Source organism: Phyllopteryx taeniolatus, chromosome 5 (assembly GCF_024500385.1).
Source record: "Phyllopteryx taeniolatus isolate TA_2022b chromosome 5, UOR_Ptae_1.2, whole genome shotgun sequence".
Taxonomy (NCBI): Eukaryota; Metazoa; Chordata; class Actinopteri; order Syngnathiformes; family Syngnathidae; genus Phyllopteryx; species Phyllopteryx taeniolatus.
In genome coordinates this window covers 5,819,212-5,836,772 of record NC_084506.1, presented here as the reverse complement: position 1 = coordinate 5,836,772, position 17,561 = coordinate 5,819,212, and the positions used below count along the sequence as shown (strand labels likewise).

At 44.7% G+C, this 17,561-nt stretch overlaps 2 protein-coding genes across 2 annotated transcripts; both read left to right on the top strand.

Moving 5' to 3' along the window:
* Window positions 1–14: 14 nt before the first annotated feature.
* Window positions 15–744, top strand: LOC133477647 (signal peptidase complex subunit 3-like). The gene has a single exon (XM_061772614.1). The coding sequence runs from the start codon at window positions 134–136 to the stop codon at window positions 674–676; it is 543 nt and encodes a 180-aa protein (XP_061628598.1). The 5' UTR covers window positions 15–133; the 3' UTR covers window positions 677–744.
* A 702-nt stretch (window positions 745–1,446) lies between these two features.
* hsp90b1 (heat shock protein 90, beta (grp94), member 1) lies at window positions 1,447–17,424 on the top strand. Its single transcript, XM_061772798.1, has 29 exons — window positions 1,447–1,608; window positions 2,039–2,141; window positions 2,783–2,924; window positions 3,006–3,122; window positions 3,198–3,529; window positions 3,589–3,700; window positions 4,062–4,196; window positions 4,290–4,406; window positions 4,558–4,695; window positions 4,907–4,984; window positions 5,071–5,136; window positions 5,595–5,864; window positions 5,945–6,190; window positions 8,329–8,465; window positions 8,539–8,617; window positions 8,794–8,949; window positions 9,049–9,174; window positions 9,246–9,271; window positions 10,346–10,785; window positions 11,777–11,812; window positions 12,509–12,561; window positions 13,267–13,350; window positions 13,846–13,952; window positions 14,463–14,616; window positions 14,962–15,063; window positions 15,144–15,218; window positions 15,481–15,549; window positions 15,726–15,861; window positions 16,566–17,424. The coding sequence occupies exons 1-29, from the start codon at window positions 1,560–1,562 to the stop codon at window positions 16,697–16,699; spliced, it is 3,819 nt and encodes a 1,272-aa protein (XP_061628782.1). The 5' UTR covers window positions 1,447–1,559; the 3' UTR covers window positions 16,700–17,424.
* The last annotated feature ends 137 nt before the right edge of the window (window positions 17,425–17,561 follow it).

Sequence of the window (17,561 nt, the reverse complement as noted above, 5' to 3'; positions counted from 1 at the left end):
CCACAGCCAATCAGCGGTTCACTTCCGGGTCCGCGCATTCCGGCAACATATGAAAGCGGCAGACGGAGTTAGGACACGTTTGGTTATTTCTGGTGTTTCCTTTCCTCTCTTATACCACCTTTAAAAAAAAAATATGGAATGCATTATATCAAGAGCTAACTCAATTGTCTACTCCTTTTTGGTCGCCATGGCGGCCGTAACTTTGGGCTGTTTCATCACGACGGCGTTTAAACATGGAAGCGTCCCTGTGGACGTCCGCGTGTCCCAAGTGATGCTGAGGAGCGTCGACGACGTCATCGAATCCAGACAGCACAGTGACTTAGCTTTCATCACCTTTGACCTCGCGGTCGATCTGCAGCCAATGTTTAACTGGAACGTCAAGCAGCTCTTTCTGTATTTGACCGCCGAGTACACAACGAAGAAGAACGCTTTGAACCAGGTGGTGCTCTGGGATAAAATGCTCCTCCGGGGCGAAAACAACCGAGTGAACCTCTTCGACGTCAAGTCGAAGTATTTCTTCTTCGACGATGGGGACGGTCTCCGGGGCAACCAGAACATCACGCTGACTCTGTCCTGGAATGTCATTCCCAACGCTGGAGGTCTGCCGCTCGTCGCCGGCAGCGGATACGTCAGTCTTCCCTTTCCTGAGCAATATGACACCGCCGAAAACTATTAGAGGCAAACGCAACAAAATAACTTTCGAATTCATTTGGCTTTTGGAGTGAAATAAAATGGGACACGTTGCTTCATGTCTTGTGTGTATTCATTGGTAGAGAAGTACTTTTTGACGTGAACTGCAGTTAAAACGTCCTAGGGTCCTTTGAAAACCTTTACCAAATTATGTTCAATTAAAAGAAAAAAAAAGTGTTCGGCGACTAAATACTTTCAGGCAGCAAATAAAATTACAGTATTCAAACATGCACATACAGTGTAAAATGGTGATATTTGTATTCAAACTTGATTTATCCAGGGGAGACAATTGAAAACATTTGCAGATTGTGAATTGATAAAACGAGACGTGAAATCAATTGGCTATTCTTTATACACTTGTACACATTATGGAAGGTTTGCGTTTGTTTGTTTATAACTGAGTAGTTTGCACTCTGAAAATGAAATGTGAGCTACCTTGAAAGATGTTTAGTAGTAGCGATAATGTCAGTTTTTTACCCTTCAATTCGATTCAATAGATGGTTATCACGTTGACTAATTATCCGATATTGTGTCTGTATACGATGAAACACGCGTTGCATAATAAGGAAATCAAAGATAAACGTAAATGAATGGATGATTTTCGGCCAATGGTGGCCAGCCACGATTTGAGGGTATCGACTTATGTTGACGACGCCGATTGGCCAGCGTCGCGGCGGCGTCTGCGCTGCGATTGGTCCGAGGTGGTGCGTGGTGCGCCGCCATTGGTCGATCGCGGCGCATTTAACTGCGCTGCGTTTCCGACGGCGATTCATTGTCGAGTCTCTGGTGGAAGCCGAGTGCGGCGTGTGTTGTCTTCACCTTTTGTCCGCGCTGGTGCCGAACTCTCACAAACAAGCTCTCATCTCGGAATGACGCGGGCGTGGGCTGTAGGACTTCTAATCGGGCTGTTAGCCTTCGGTGAGCGAGCGCCCGCCTTTTGTGCCGTCCAGGCTGCTTGCTACGGTTAGCCGCTAAGCTAGCCCAGATTAGCATAGCTGTCGCGATCGTCCCCTCACAACTGCAGTCGCGGCATTTCGAACTCGTTTGAATTCACTTCAAGAGGTTTCTTTTATCATTTTGCCACAAGGTCGCCTTTAATCGAGCCACATTTTGTGACGTTATATCCTGCTTTGTCCGCCTCTAACGCGATTTGAAAGATTTTGTTTTTTTTCTTCCCCCCCACCTACGAATTCATTTACTGGCGTTTTCGAGCACAAATCTGATTTGCGGCTCCTCCGAATTCGACCTGGGCTGGTTTCATATTTCGATATAGTACTCCGTCCACTGCGCGCGTGATCCGTCATGAACTCGGAATAATTATCACCAAGTCTGATTTGTACGATCTCAGGTGCTGTGAAGGCCGACGATGAAGTGGACGCGGACGGCACCGTGGACGAGGACCTGGGCAAAAGCCGGGACGGCTCCAAGACTGACGATGAGATCGTTCAGAGGTTTGCCCCCCTTGGAAAAGAACAACTTGCTATATTGCGCAATGAACTCACTGTCCATATTAATAGGTTAAAATAATGCTTCTCAACCAGTGTGCCGTGGGAAATATTCAATTTGATGTAACCGCTCTGAAAAATATTTATTTACTTTTTTTTACGTTTTGACTCTGTGATTCATGGATGTTTTTTTTTTTTTTTTAATTGTCCCAAGACTTGTTAGTTGGGCACTTTGCGTGCCTTATGTTGATTAGCTCTTACGACCACCTGCTAATAGTGATCCGGAAGTTTCTCTGTATCGTCTTGAAGTTTACCACCTTGCTTTCTCCGGCGTTTACCACTGGAGCTGTGCCCGACTGCCGTTTGCACCGTAGAACAAAAAGAGGACAAGAACACTCGGACGCATAGATGAGCTGCCGTCTGCAAAAAAATGATGAGTCGGCGGGGGGGGGGGATTGACTGTATTTAAAGGATGGCTGGGCCTTCGAACGAGGTCAACATGACCAGACGCGTGCACGCAAACTGTCATATCAACCTTTTGAATGAATCTGCAGGAGGGACACTGAGGGAAGCGCTTATTTGCAACCACACGATTGCGTACTGGTGTGTGACGTCTCACCTGTTTTTGTTTTTTTTCCCCTCGCCAGAGAGGAGGAAGCCATCCAGCTGGATGGACTGAACGCAGCCCAAATTAAGGAACTCCGGGAAAAGTCTGAGAAGCACGCCTTTCAGGCCGAGGTCAATCGCATGATGAAGCTGATCATCAACTCCTTGTACAAGAATAAGGAAGTGAGCAAGGGCTTTCCATACTGGGGGCTATGTGGGGGGCGGGGGAGGATTGTGGCTAAAGATGGCAATTTTGTGTTTCAGATCTTCCTCAGGGAGCTGATCTCCAACGCTTCCGACGCCCTGGATAAGATCCGCTTGTTGTCGCTCACAGACGACTCCGCGCTGGCCTCCAACGAAGAGCTGACCATCAAAATTAAAGTGCGTAGCGCCCGTTGCGACAATCTAGACCAAATGTGAATCGCAAGCGAAAGGAGTCCTTTTCTTGCGCTCCAGTCGGACAAGGAGAAGAACATGCTCCACATCACAGACACGGGCATCGGCATGACCAAAGAGGAGCTGGTGAAGAACCTGGGCACCATCGCAAAGTCGGGCACGAGCGAGTTCCTCAACAAGATGACGGAGATGCAGTCAGAGGACCAGTCCACCTCGGAGCTGATCGGCCAGTTCGGCGTGGGCTTCTACTCGGCCTTCCTAGTGGCCGACGAGGTCGTCGTCACCTCCAAGCACAACAACGGCACGCAGCACATCTGGGAGTCGGATTCCAACCGGTTCTCCGTCATCGAGGACCCCCGCGGGGACACGCTGGGCCGCGGGACCACCATCACGTAGGTTAAATGCTAAATCCCTCACACGATGCCCGCTCACTTTGAAATCCCTTTTGCAGGCTGGTGATGAAAGAGGAGGCGTCGGACTACTTGGAGCTGGAGACCATCAAGAACCTCGTCAGGAAGTACTCTCAGTTCATCAACTTCCCCATTTACGTCTGGGCCAGCAAGGTGATGAGAGACTTTTTTTTTAAAAAACATTTTATTTATTTTCAAGCCCCTTTACTTGGGGTATGATGCGTTCATGGTGCGCATCGCGTAGAATGCAAGAGTCAAAACTGACACATCTGAACCACTGACAACAGGTTTTGCAAGAACAACAAATTACTGCAATAAACCAAGTTGCTGAACTGGGGGTAATCTACCTTCAAATGAGCGAGGAACTTTTTTTTTTTTTTTTTTTTTTTGAAATTTGAAATTTACACTCATATTTAGTGCTTCACTATTATGAGCTTTGTGGGATTTTTAGAATTTTCTTTTTTTGTAAACTTTAAAATTGAAATTTAGTTTCTGGAATTGTTGTCCACATCAGACCGAGACCGTGGAGGAGCCTGTTGACGAAGATGCCGAGGCCACCGAGGAACCCCAGAAAGAAGCTTCTGAAGACGAGGCCGAAGTGGAGGAGGAGGAGGAGGATGAGGACAAAGGCAAGCCCAAAACCAAAAAGGTGGACTGTTCGAGAAGTATTAATATTGGTTTAAAGCAGTTTGCCCGAAGCAGCGCCCTTAATTATTTTTCTTTTTGTCTCCTGCTAAATCAGGTTGAGAAGACGGTGTGGGATTGGGAGCTGATGAACGACATCAAGCCCATCTGGCAGAGACCAGCCAAGGAGGTTGAGGACGACGAGTACAACGCTTTCTACAAGACCTTCTCCAAGGTGAGGAAACGGGGAAACAGTCCGGATCCAACCGCGTCGCCCGCATACTGTAAAACCCCACGCAAAATGTCGGCATAAAAATGTCTGCTGTCGCGCATTAATGTGGAAGAAAGTAGGCTGCGCGATTGACCGAGTTGCGCTCTCCCCGCAGGACAACGACAACCCTCTGGCTCACATCCACTTCACGGCCGAGGGCGAGGTCACCTTCAAGTCCATCCTGTTCGTGCCCACCGCCGCCCCCCGCGGCCTCTTCGACGAGTACGGCTCCAAGAAGAACGACTACATCAAGGTGAGAGAGAAGCCGTGAAACGCTGGGAATATCTCAAAACACGGCTGGCATGACCTCGGCGATCACAGATGGCGGCGTTATCGCCACCCCCCCCCAAAAAAAAATGACCGCTACATGCACCTAAAGCAGTTGTATACATTTTTATTTTGAATACAAAAAAATCTAATCGGCTGACAACTAAATACGGTGTCAACGCGAATTCTCGCCGCAGCTTTTTGTCAGGAGGGTTTTCATCACTGACGACTTCAACGACATGATGCCCAAATATCTCAACTTTGTCAAGGGAGTGGTGAGTATAGAAATATATTTTTTTTGTCTTCAAGCTGCAATTTGTTTGTATTGAATCCTCCCCCCCCCCAAAAAAAAAAAAATCAGGTTGATTCTGATGACCTTCCTCTGAACGTGTCCCGAGAGACTCTCCAGCAGCACAAACTGCTCAAGGTGAATACATCGCAAATCCAGTCCTTTCCAAATAATAACACTTTTGGTGGAGCTTAGTCCGGTAATGCTCACAAATATGCAGCATGCATGCGCAAATATTATGAATGTACAATAGAAAAACGCATGTACAACACATTTTATCTCTGTAGTTAAGTGAAACTCACTGATTCACCCCACAGTGAAATATTTCGCTTTTTATTTTTGTCATTTTGATTGTAGTTTACGTCGAAGGGAAATGTCAAGAATTTAAAACTATCAAATTGGTCCCCTAAAAATAGTTTTCATTTACTGGACGAGTTTTGAATTGAACTACTAAAATTACATTTTCTGCCAATCCAATGTAAATGCACTTGAATTTAAAAATGATGCATAATGTGGTTGTGTAAATGTTACAGCATAGATGGAAAGACTACAAGCTCATTTCCTTTTTTTTTTCTGACTCTTCCTCCTCCAATCAGGTGATCCGTAAGAAGCTGGTGCGCAAAACTCTGGACATGATCAAGAAGATCGCCGAGGAGGTGTACGACGACAAGTTCTGGAAGGAGTTCGGCACCAACATCAAGCTGGGCGTCATCGAGGACCACTCCAACCGCACCCGCCTGGCCAAGCTGCTGCGCTTCAACACGTCCAACAGCGACACGGTGCTGGCCAGCCTGGAGCAGTACGTGGAGCGCATGAAGGACAAGCAGGACAAGATCTACTTCATGGCCGGCACCAACAGGAAGGAGGTAAGAAAAATCTGCCATAGAGAGAGACCAGAGATTTTTGTTTCTTTTCCCTGAGCACGGGAACGACTGTTTGCTTCCAGGCCGAGGCGTCGCCCTTCGTGGAGCGGCTGCTGAAGAAGGGCTACGAGGTGATCTACTTGACGGAGCCCGTGGACGAGTACTGCATCCAGGCGCTGCCCGAGTTCGACGGCAAGCGCTTCCAGAACGTGGCCAAGGAGGGCGTCAAGTTCGACGAGAGCGACAAGGCCAAGGAGAAGCGCGAGGCGCAGGAGAAGGAGTACGAGCCGCTCGCCACCTGGCTCAAGGACAAGGCGCTCAAGGACAAGGTCAAACGAAAAGCTTTTTATTTTGATCACCTATACAGTGCCCTCAATGCATCGCACAAACAAACAAACGGTGGCCCCATTGATGCATTGCGCCGATACACAAAGTCGCAATACCAAGATTGACCTGTGAGGGGCAACGCGACCCCACAGTGCGTCCAGGCAAGCCACATGAAAATAAACTTGACTGGGAGATGTGGTCCAAGGAATTGGCAAAATCTGGCAACTTCTCAAGCGCAGTGTAACAGGAGTGGGGGAACTTGTGCACAAGGGCCGCCGTATTAGATTTTGTACATGGAGGGGGGGTTTTAATAATTCTAGTTGCATACAAAATATTAAGTGCATGTAAATTTGTTTTACTTGGCTTTACAACCCTAATTCCAATCAAATTGGGATGTTATTAAAAATGTATAAAAACAGAACACAATGGTTTGCTAATCATGTTCAACCTATATTTAGTTGAATACACTACAAAGACACGATATTTAATGTTCAAACTAACAAACCTTATTGTTTTTAGCAAATCATGAACTTAGAATTTTATGGCTGCAACATGTTCCAAAAAAGCTGGAAAAGTTGAGGAATGCTCATCAAACACCTGTTTGGAACATCCCACAGGTGAGCAGGCTAATTGGGAACAGGTGGGTGCCATGATTGGGTAGAAAAGGAGCTTCCCTGAATTGCTCAGTCATTCACAAGCAAAGATGGGGCGAGGTTCACCTCTTTGTGAACAAATGCGTGAGAAAATAGTCCAAGAGTTTAAGGACAATGTTCCTCAACGTACAATTGCAAGGAATTTATGGATTTCATTATCTACGGTCCATAATATCATCAAAAGGTTCAGAGAATCTGGAGAAATCACTGCATGTAAGCGGCGAGGCCGAAAACCAACATTGAATGCCCGTGACCTTCGATCCCTCAGGCGGCACTGCATCAAAAACAGACAACGTGTAAAGGGTATCACCGCATGGGCTCAGGAACACTTCAGAAAACCAATGTCAGTAAATACAGTTCGGCGCTACATCCGTAAGTGCAACTTGAAACTCTACTATGCAAAGCAAAAGCCATTTATCAAACACACCCAGAAACGCTGCCGGCTTCTCTGGGCTCGAGCTCATCTAAGATGGACTGACGAAAAGTGTTCTGTGGTCTGACGAGTCCACATTTCAAATTGTTTTTGAAATTGTGGAAGTCGTGTTCTCTGCGCCAAAGAGGAAAAGAAGCATCCGGACTGTTATGGACGCAAAGTTCAAAAGCCAGCATCTGTGATGGTATGGGGCTGTGTTAGTGCCAATGGCATGGGTAACTTACACATCTGCGAAGGCATCATTAATGCTGAAAGGTACATACAGGTTTTGGAGAAACATATGCTGCCATCCAAGCAACGTCTTTTTCATGGACACCCCTGCTTATTTCAACAAGACAATGCCAAACCACATTCTGCATGTGTTACAACAGCGTCGCTTCGTAGTAAAAGAGTGCGGGTACTAGACTGGCCTGCCTGCAGTCCAGACCTGTCTTCCATTGAAAATGTGTGGCGCATTATGAAGTGTAAAATACGACAACGGAGACCCCGGAGCTGTAAATCAAGCAAGAATGGGAAAGAATTCCACCTACAAAGCGTCAACAATTAGTGTCCTCAGTTCCCAAATGTTTGAATGTTGTTGAAAGAAAAGGTGATGTGATTACAAAAAAAGATTATTTTTTTTTTTTGCTAAAAAAGTATTAGTTTGAACATTAAATATCTCATCTTGTCTTTGTAGTGTATTCAATTAAATACAGGTCGAACATGATTTCCATATCAACACAACATGCCAGCTTCAATGGAATTGGGGTTGTATATTTAATCTATTTTTTTAATTTACAATAAATGGAAATTTAAAATATACCGCATATGTAAAATTTTGCTGCTTTGATTTTGAACTAAATTTATTTATTTATTGTAATTTAATCCATTTTTAAATGTAGCGTGTCATGTTCCCCCCCAACCATGTCTGCAACAATGTTAATGACCATTAAAGAAGGCGGCGCAAAATGCAGAAATTTGGCCCGATTTGTCTTGTGCGTGCTGCTTTAGCAGATGAGCTGACGGTGCCATTTTTGTCCATTTCACATGTTTATTTCTGTCTGTGCGCATGCAGATTGAGAAGGCGGTCCTGTCTCAGAGACTGACAAACTCTCCGTGCGCGCTGGTGGCCAGTCAGTACGGCTGGTCGGGCAACATGGAGAGGATCATGAAGGCGCAGGCGTACCAGACGGGAAAAGATATTTCCACAAAGTGAGTTCGGAAAAGACAAAAGGTGAAATCAAAGTAAGCGGCTCGACAGTCACCAACGTCGCTACCTTTGCAGTTACTACGCCAGCCAGAAGAAAACGTTAGAAATCAACCCCAAGCATCCCCTCATCAAGCAGATGCTCAAGCGGGTCAACGTAAGTGCTATTGACACGAAGGTTTGCTAGCTTTTGGGGGCACCCTGAACAGCAAAATGTCACTTGATCGAAGCCGTAATCGTAAGAGAATAGACGTATATTTTACTCGATAGTTGGAATTTGGGAAAAAAAATGCACTGCCTGAATATGATTGACACTCATCTCCGCGGGCGTAGGACGACGCGGACGACCAGACGGCGGCCGACCTGGCCACCGTCCTCTTCGAGACGGCCACCCTGCGCTCGGGCTACCAGCTGGCCGACACCAAGGCGTACGGCGACAGGATAGAACGCATGCTGAGACTCAGCATGAACATACCGCTGGAGGAGCAGGTCAGTCAAGAAAAAGATGGAACCCAAACAATTATGTGGTAGACTCGTCAGCCAAACGGGCGCTATTAAAAGTATTGTATGAACTTTTTTTGACTTGAGGTGGAAGAGGAGCCTGAGGAAGAACCCGAAGAGCCAGCCGATACGGAGGACGCCGACGATACCGAGGAAGCTGGAGATGAGGAGGAGGTCGTGGATGATGAGGATGACGATGAAGAAAAAGAAGCGGTAAGGCGTCGCATTTGAGCAACGGGTCCCACGTTTGTGCTCTGCTTGATATTCCTCCGTTTTGCTCGTAGGCAAAAACGTCCCCCAAAATCGAGCTGTGAGAGGCCAGTTGAAGAGCACTTGGAACAACAAACTGGGGAACTGTGAACAGCGCCCCCTGTGGTTGGTTGGGTTTTTTTAAGGAGCGCGTGGTTTGTGTTTGGTTTTTTTTTTTTTTTTTTTTTTTTTTTTTTTTTTTTACATTCCTCACGCCTGTAAATTTGTTAATATTTAACTGACCTGTTGATGGAAAGATATTCTCTCTTGAATAAATGTTTCCTGGGAAAAGGAAGAGTTTCTTTTATTTTTGTTTCTTTAATCATTGATGCTCATCACATTTGCAAATGAAAGCAGGAGCAGCGTTTACAGGTGGTGAGTCAAAAATCTGTCACATTGTGGCTACAAGCCTCTGAACAGGGAAAAATTGATAAAAAAAATAATAATAATTTGTTCAGGGGGAAAAAAAAAAAAAAAAACCTTGAAAGTGGAAAGAATTGTTGTACCTTGACAAAAGAAATCCAAACTATTTAGAGGGAATGTTCTCGACCTACATATATTATGGCTGTCAAAATTAAGGGGGGGAAAAAAGCATGAATCGTCAGATTTCGGGAATTTAGCGGTTTTATACTGATGTACAAAATATGATTAAAGATGAATTCAAAACGTTCCTCACCATTATTGTGACTTCTAACCAGCATGACTCAATTGGGTTAAAAAAAAAAAAAAGCTGGTTTCAAAAGTGTGCACACCCTCATCACGCTTTGGCTTTGTTTGGAATTGACCAATAACATTCAAACTCGTGTTCAGGGGTCAGCACACACCCGCTACCATTCAAAGTGCCTTTGATTAGCAAAGTTTAGGTGTTCTAGTGGGCTTATTTTTTTTTTTTCTAAACCCTTAAAGCAATTGGAAACCGTTTGACCACCATTACAACCTCACATTAGTCTTTGTTAAAAAAATTATCACTTTTTGCATTCATTTGTATTTTGTGACATAAGAGGAATAGTGTCGTTCCTCTGCTGCTCGTACGCAATCATTGGACAGGCGGTTGCCATGGAAACCCGGGTCACATGCGTGGGTTTCCTGCCTGTACAGCCATCATCATCATCAGAGGAAGAGGATGGTGGTGGTGATGCTCGGACCAAAGAGGCGTTTTCACGAGCAAAAAGCGCATCTTTGACATCCAAGCCGGCCTTTTTTCTTTTTTTATTCTCTCCCCCCATCCTTTGTTTCTTCACCTCCTTCTCCTTCTGGGCCCCTCGTCACGCAAGCCGCAGGCAGGAATGAGTATAGAAATCCCCGCGGGCCTGACGGAGCTTTTGCAGCGCTTTACCGTGGAAGTGCTGAGGAACCAGCCGGGGGACCTGCTCGACTTCGCCCTGCAGTACTTCACCCGCCTCAACGAGCGCCGCGATGGGGACGAGGACGACGGGGAGCCGCCGCCGCCGCCGCCGCACGGACAGCCGAGAGGCGGCGGCACCGGCAAGGCGGTCAATTTCCTCGACGAGGCCATGCACATCGACTCCGAGAACGGGGAAGAAGACGACGACGAAGACGATGAAGATTTTCAAGGTTTGTGCCCGAGTGCGGATGTTCCCGTAATGCGATTGCACCGCCAAATGCGCCATCCATTTCCCAAAACAACATCCAATCAAATCGCGTTGCATTTGTTCCTCCTCTGTGGTTGAGCGGGCCTCGCGTGGGGCCGGGCTGCGGGCATCGTGTTGCAAAAGGTTGCGCAATGCTGTTGCAAAAAAACAAAAACAAAAACAAAAAATCAGAGAAGAAGAAGGAGAAGGAGCTTATCTGTGCAAAAGTCATGCATTGATCTTGAGATTTTGGTTGTTTTTTTTGCAGTGCGACGAGGTGGCGGAAGTAGCATAGCAACCTTAGCTCGTTGGACAATTAATGCATCCTAATGGGCTTGCATGTGCAAGAAGGACAAATTCATTTGACACTAAATACACTCTAACCCAAAACAGATTAGAAGTACTAGTTTATTTTCGTGTGTTTATTTATTTTGTGAGGTGGGCAGTATTTGTTTTTTGGGGAGCGTATTTTTATTTTGGATGTTTTCAGTTTGGAGGTGTATTATTTTTTTCAGTTCCCCCCCACATGAATCTATGCTTTTGGCTGTTTTTTTTCTGCCTGCTTAAATTGAATTTTTTTTAAAAATTTATTTATTTGTTTATGTTGCACAGTTTTTATTTATTTTTTATTTTTTTTATTATTAAATTTATTTTTACTATTCCAGTTTATATTGTTATATTTTAGTAAAATGTAATTTTGGACCAAAGCTTGCACGAGAGGATCCAAATATTAGAAACGAGACTTCTACAAATAAACACGTTGTCAAAATGCCACCTCATTGTTGTGTGTCATTCAAATGCGATCGAAGAGAGGCGCGCACACTCATTGAGGTCTCGCTGCCCGGCTGAATATTCTAAATGAGGTCAAGCGTAGAAAAATAAAAAAAAGCACACGCCGCTCGCTGCCGACGTCATTACGCTACGAGAAAAGCTCGAGATTGACTTTAATGTGGCTTTTATTTGTCTTTTGGCAGCGCCGATTATCAACCGATTCATCAGAAGAGCGTCAGGTGAGTTAAAAGTGTCTGGACTGTGTCGCCGCGTCAAACACTGTGTGTGCATGACTACAAAATATAGAGGTCCATCCTTCACTCATCACAGCACCCTTTTTTCCGTCTGTCTTCCGTCCAAAGAATCGGAGTATCGTCCGATTCCGAGTCGGGACCTCGGGAATGCATCGTCTGTCGCCAAAAACAAAACAAATTGTAATTTGTTTCACTGAGGAAAAATTGCACTCCATAATATTGTACAGTACTTTATTTATCAAAACGTACAATAATGACAATTAAATAAATTAAACCGTTTTTTTTTTTTTTTTTTGGTCACATTGCATTAATTGAATGGCCGTCGTGCTGCTCCTTTTGGTGTGCCCGCCTTGGCCACCTGGGGCCAGTATAAGACGGATGTGTGTGTATACTGTACATCGGCTCATCAGTGCGGCGCTAATATTAGTCTTGACTTGCCGGCCAGCGCTCGCGTGACCACTTTAGAGCGCCTCATTGTTGGGGTGCGGAAAAGCCCTGCGACGACTTGCTGGGATATATTCCAGCCACCCGAGGCTTCTTCACCGTTGCAAAAAAAAAATCAAAAATGTAACCACCTCTGTCGCCCTGTTAACAAATTTGTCCATTTGGCTCTTGAGTGGATTTCAGGTTTTGTGTGGCGGTGCGCTTTACTGACGCGCTGCTTTTTTTGTTGTTGTTCAGTGTGTGCCGAAGCCTTCAATCCGGATGAAGATGACGAGGATAAAGAGCCCCGGGTAATCATCATAACATCCTACTTTGTGTCTTTTTTTCTTTTTTCTTCTTTGTGCAAATGGAACAAAAGTGGACTGTCATAAGATGAGAGAAACCTTTTGTATTTTCATGGATTTTGTTTTGAATTTTTTACACTGCAGTCTTTCAGTGTTTTCTATTCATTTTGAAAAGTTTTGAATGTTTTCTGTTGCCCTTATTAATGTGACGCATCCCGACAGAGATGCAAACAAGCAGAATTTAGAATTTCTTTGATTCACTTTAATAGGAGCTGGGCAGTATTTGGACTTTATTTAGTATGTATTTTTGAAATATTTTTTTTGAAGGATATGATTGTTATTATTATTGTTAGCAGTAGTAGTAGTATCCTATCTCTTATTTTCTCTTATTATATTACTTACGTATTCTGTCGCTCATGCCAATGTAACCTCAAAACAGACGATATTTTCATTATTTATTATGGGAGCTGGAGTTATTTTTGTGTTGTACTGTTTTTTGTTTTGCTATTTTTGGGCTTTTTAAAAAAATTGTTTTTTTGTTTGTTTTTTTCATCACGTCAATGCCTAACGCTTTTATTTTAAACGAATCATATTTACTTATTAATGTAACAGACCCCAAAACCGATGAGAAGAGTCAATTATTCCCATTTAATTTCAATTTCTTTCTCTTACTGTTGGTGTTACTAATGGCGGCGCAATTTGAACGTACAGGTCGCCCACCCCAAAACAGACGAGCAGCGACAAAGATTACAGGAAGCGTGTCGGGACATTCTTCTTTTCAAGAATTTGGATCCTGTGAGTACATTATTAGAGAGAAACATCGATACTATATAAAAATGCAAAATAACATCACGTAACTGTACAACATGTGGAGAAGTTCACAATCAAGATTGATCTAATAACATGACAAAGACGTGGAACATTTAAACAAAAAGACATCGTACTGAGCAGAAATGCTAAATTGGCTGGAACAGGTTTCGCTCTGACCAACCAATCAGATGACGGAAAAATGGTGATGTCACGGAGGGCCAGCGCTCTGGCCCTGTGAGGATGAATTTGAAATCTGATTGGTTAAAGAAGCGGTAGCGCTGCGAATAGTTGAAGGGAACATTGGCCAGCCGCTGACCGCGAAGGCCTTCCTGGGCAGATTAGATTGGCACGGCAACACACAGAGGCTGAAATCTGATTGGACCAAAAACAATCTCACGAGACCGTCGATGAATACAAGTTCATGGAACAAAACGTTCGCATTCCAGCTTGGTCCAAAGGCTTTATTTGTACCGCTTACAGGAAGAGATGTCACAAGTGTTGGACGCCATGTTTGAGAAGTTCTGCTCCGAAGGGGAACACGTCATCGACCAGGATGACGACGGGGACAACTTTTATGTGATTGAAAGGTAATATTACATGAGCATTTACATGAGCATTTTCTTGTATTTTGGCTTCCTTGGGAACTGTAAGGGGAACATGTCCGATACTCGTGTGTACTTTATAGTCAACCGCTGTTCATCGTGTGGGATACGTTCCAGAATCACCCACGATAGGTGAAAGTCCACCATAGAGAGAGACCAGATAATAGCTTTTTTTTTTTTTTTTTTTAACTATAGTTTTTTCACTCCCACGTGCTTTGAACACATTTAAACATATTCAAACATACTTTTTCAAGTGTTCTGTAGCGCCCGTTTTCCCTCTCTCACTGGCAAAAAAAATGGGAGATTATCATATAACATCACTTTGAGGAAATGAAGAGAAGCCACCAAATAAGAGGCAAAGGGTGCTTGCTTCAGGGTGTTCAACGTTGTATATTTAAGCGCCAAAAATGTTCCGCCAAACCATCTCATTTCATTTAAAGAAATTCCACTAACTTAATTCTAACATATTATGCAACACACCTTCTCCCTCCCCAGGGGGACCTTCAACATTTTCGTCAAAGCGGACAGTGCCGAGAAGCTGGTGGGTCGCTACGACAACCGTGGCAGCTTCGGAGAACTGGCGCTGATGTACAACACGCCCAGGGCGGCCACCATCGTCGCCACCTTGCCTGGGGCGCTCTGGTGCCTCGTGAGTCCGCCACCATTGTACCTTACACACCAGTTTCATTTGTCCTCCGACTAAGCACGCGACTCAGTTCACTCGAATCCCGGCGGCGTGTCTGAAGCTCGCAACACAACCCCCCCCCCCCCCCCCCCCCAAAAAAAATCGACAAGGTGATAACTTGTTAGTAAGTCACGATAGCACCGTATGTGAAATTATGATATTTTGTTGTCGTAAAGTCCCATGCAAATTAGTCAGCCGCACCACAGGGGGCAGTAATGTGCAATTTTAAACTCAATTTCATTCTGGATTGTAGATTTGATCGGGAACTGGCACATCAATATGCACCAAGTGTGTTTTTTTTTTTTTCAGGATCGTCTGACGTTCCGGAGGATCATCGTGAAGAACAACGCCAAGAAGAGGAAGCTGTACGAGGCCTTCATCGAAACCCTGCCGCTGCTCACGTCGCTGGAGGTCAGCGACGCCATTTTCGGCCGTGGCAGTCACAAGCGCGCGTCAAGCATTTTTTTTTTTTTTTTTTTTGCCGTCCGCAGCTTTCCGAGAGGATGAAGGTGGTGGATGTGATATCGACTAAAGTGTACTGTGACTCGCAGCAGATTATTGCACAGGTGACGTACATTTAAACTAGCGCGCTATTACTGTATACAAATATGTGTCGCATTAATTTAGCATATCATAAAACTGGTCAGTTAAAATGCATGCCTTCCCTTTTTTAATGTATTTTTAATCATTCATTGCATTAGGAAAAAAAATGCTATTTATTATAAGTCATAAAGAAAATATATTAGTAAATCAATTTTAAATGAACATTTAACATTTTTATTTTTATTTTTTTTTTTTTAATTAAATCATTGCTTAATTAATTGACAGGGGGAGTTGGCAGATTGTTTCTACATTGTGGAGTCCGGCCAAGTTCGGATCACCATCAAGAGAAGCAGGGTGAGTTTTACACTGAGGGGGAAAAACTTTGTAGTCTCAGTTGTCCTGGAGTGCCGGGCGGGGGGGGGGGGGGGGGGGGGGGGTCCGCAAGCCGTAGCTCGAGGGTCCCTAAAATCATATAGAATATATAATAGGCTTCTTTTAGCGTGTGTTGTTGTGTGCTTCCTTGTTCCCAGACGAAAAAGGAGCAGGACGACGAGGAAGTGGAAATCGCCAGGTGCGCCCGGGGCCAGTATTTCGGGGAGTTGGCGCTGGTCACGAACAAGCCCAGAGCTGCTTCCGCCTACGCCGTGGGGAGCGTCAAATGCTTGGGTGAATGTCGGACGGCCGCTCAAGTTGAGGATCGTGCCCGCAATTGTTGTAATGTGGCGTTTCATAAGAGAAATTGCACTCGACTACGGTAGGTAGTGACATATTGAAATGGAATGCAAAGAACAGGGCGGCACAGTAGCTGACTGTTTTTAGTACTCGGCCAGCAAGTTGTGAGCATCGGGGTGGGAAGTAGTGAACCGCTCATGAAGTAATTTTGCGTGGCTCGATCTGTCGCGACGTGGAGTAATTGTTTTTCGCGGAGTATAACGGATACAGTCTTCTGATAAATGCTCTGTCTGCATGTGTTGCTACTTTTTGTGTTCGAATGTCCCGTCGCCCAAAGGGTTCTAACTACTGGGACAGTGACGCTCGTTTCGTTTGCCTGTCTGTGGCGGTTCTCACTACGTGTTTGCAATAGGCTAGCGGACTTTCGGCAAAGTTATGTGGTTTGGTGTAGTAGTGTCTCTTTGTTTGATGTTTAGTTTGACAGGAAGTAGCAACAAAGTTGGAATCCTCTTTTTTTTTTTGTTTCTTTGACGAATGTAAGGTTCGCTGCCACATTTAGCGCTCGTAACGTGTTTTTTTATACTTCTATTTTGCGAGCGAGTGCTATTTTGTCAAATCGCTCCTTGCACGCGTCGATTTTTCTGCACGGAAGAAAGGACGTTCGGACGGCACTGAGCTCCTTTTCTTGTGCTCGTCAGTGATGGACGTCAACGCCTTCGAGCGACTTCTGGGGCCGTGCATGGACATCATGAAAAGGAACATTGCCAACTATGAGGAGCAGCTACTCACGCTGTTTGGAGGCAGCGCCGAGATGGAGAAGCAGTGCGCGTGAAAGCCCCAGCTCGGACGCACGGCGCCCCCCCCCCCCCCCCGACTGTAAAAAAAAAAAAAAAAAAAAAGAAAGAAAAGGAAACAAAGAATAGCTTTTCTTGCAAGACGATCGTGACGAGACTTTGGTGTTTTGCAGTAAAGTAACGTATGCCAAAGCAGAGTTGCTTGAAGCTCCTTTTTCCATTCAGTCGCCCTTTATGTGTACATTTGACCTCTGTCGGTGAGCCGTTCGTTTGACTACTGAAAGCGCTAAAAAGAAAAACAGTTTTTGGCTGGGACGGAATGTAGATTTGCTGGTACCTCAACATTTTTACAGAGTACTTCTGTGTTAAATGTGCGGGCCTGGTGGCCTTCTACTATTCTTTTGCAAAAAACAAACAAACAAACAAACAAAAAAAAACCTGATGGCTAGCGGATAGTTTTTTAAGACTTACCAACACAGTGTTGTACAATTTAATAGTAAGTACATTTAATTGGTTAAGTTGCCCCACTATAGTTATCATGTGCGGCGATGTTTAATTCGTGTGAAATATAAGTAATACTCTTTTGTGTGTGTGTGTGCGCGTGTGTGTGTGTCAGTGAAGCATATTTTATAATTATGCTTATGTCTACCTCGACCAACAACTAAAATGGTTTAGGGATCATTTTCAACATGAGAGCCAATCAATTCAAAGTGAAAGCCGGAAGTCTTCTGGATGTTGTCAGCTCAAAATCAAACAAAGCAAATTTTTGGAATCATCTTTTTTCTTTTTCTTTTTTTTTTTTTTTTTTTTTCCTGGACCACCGTTTTCCTGAACGCAAACCCATTAGACTAACCCCGTGATGATTATTGTATGTTCCACTTCTCATGTCAATAAAAACAC

Bases quoted from the DNA above. Each gene is read 5' to 3' on its own strand.
- LOC133477647 (XM_061772614.1), top strand. From the start codon at position 134: ATGGAATGCATTATATCAAGAGCTAACTCAATTGTCTACTCCTTTTTG.
- hsp90b1 (XM_061772798.1), top strand. From the start codon at position 1,560: ATGACGCGGGCGTGGGCTGTAGGACTTCTAATCGGGCTGTTAGCCTTC. The intron at 2,142-2,782 runs GTTTGCCCCCCT...TCCCCTCGCCAG, and splicing joins GACGATGAGATCGTTCAGAG to AGAGGAGGAAGCCATCCAGC. The intron at 3,530-3,588 runs GTAGGTTAAATG...TCCCTTTTGCAG, and splicing joins GGCCGCGGGACCACCATCAC to GCTGGTGATGAAAGAGGAGG.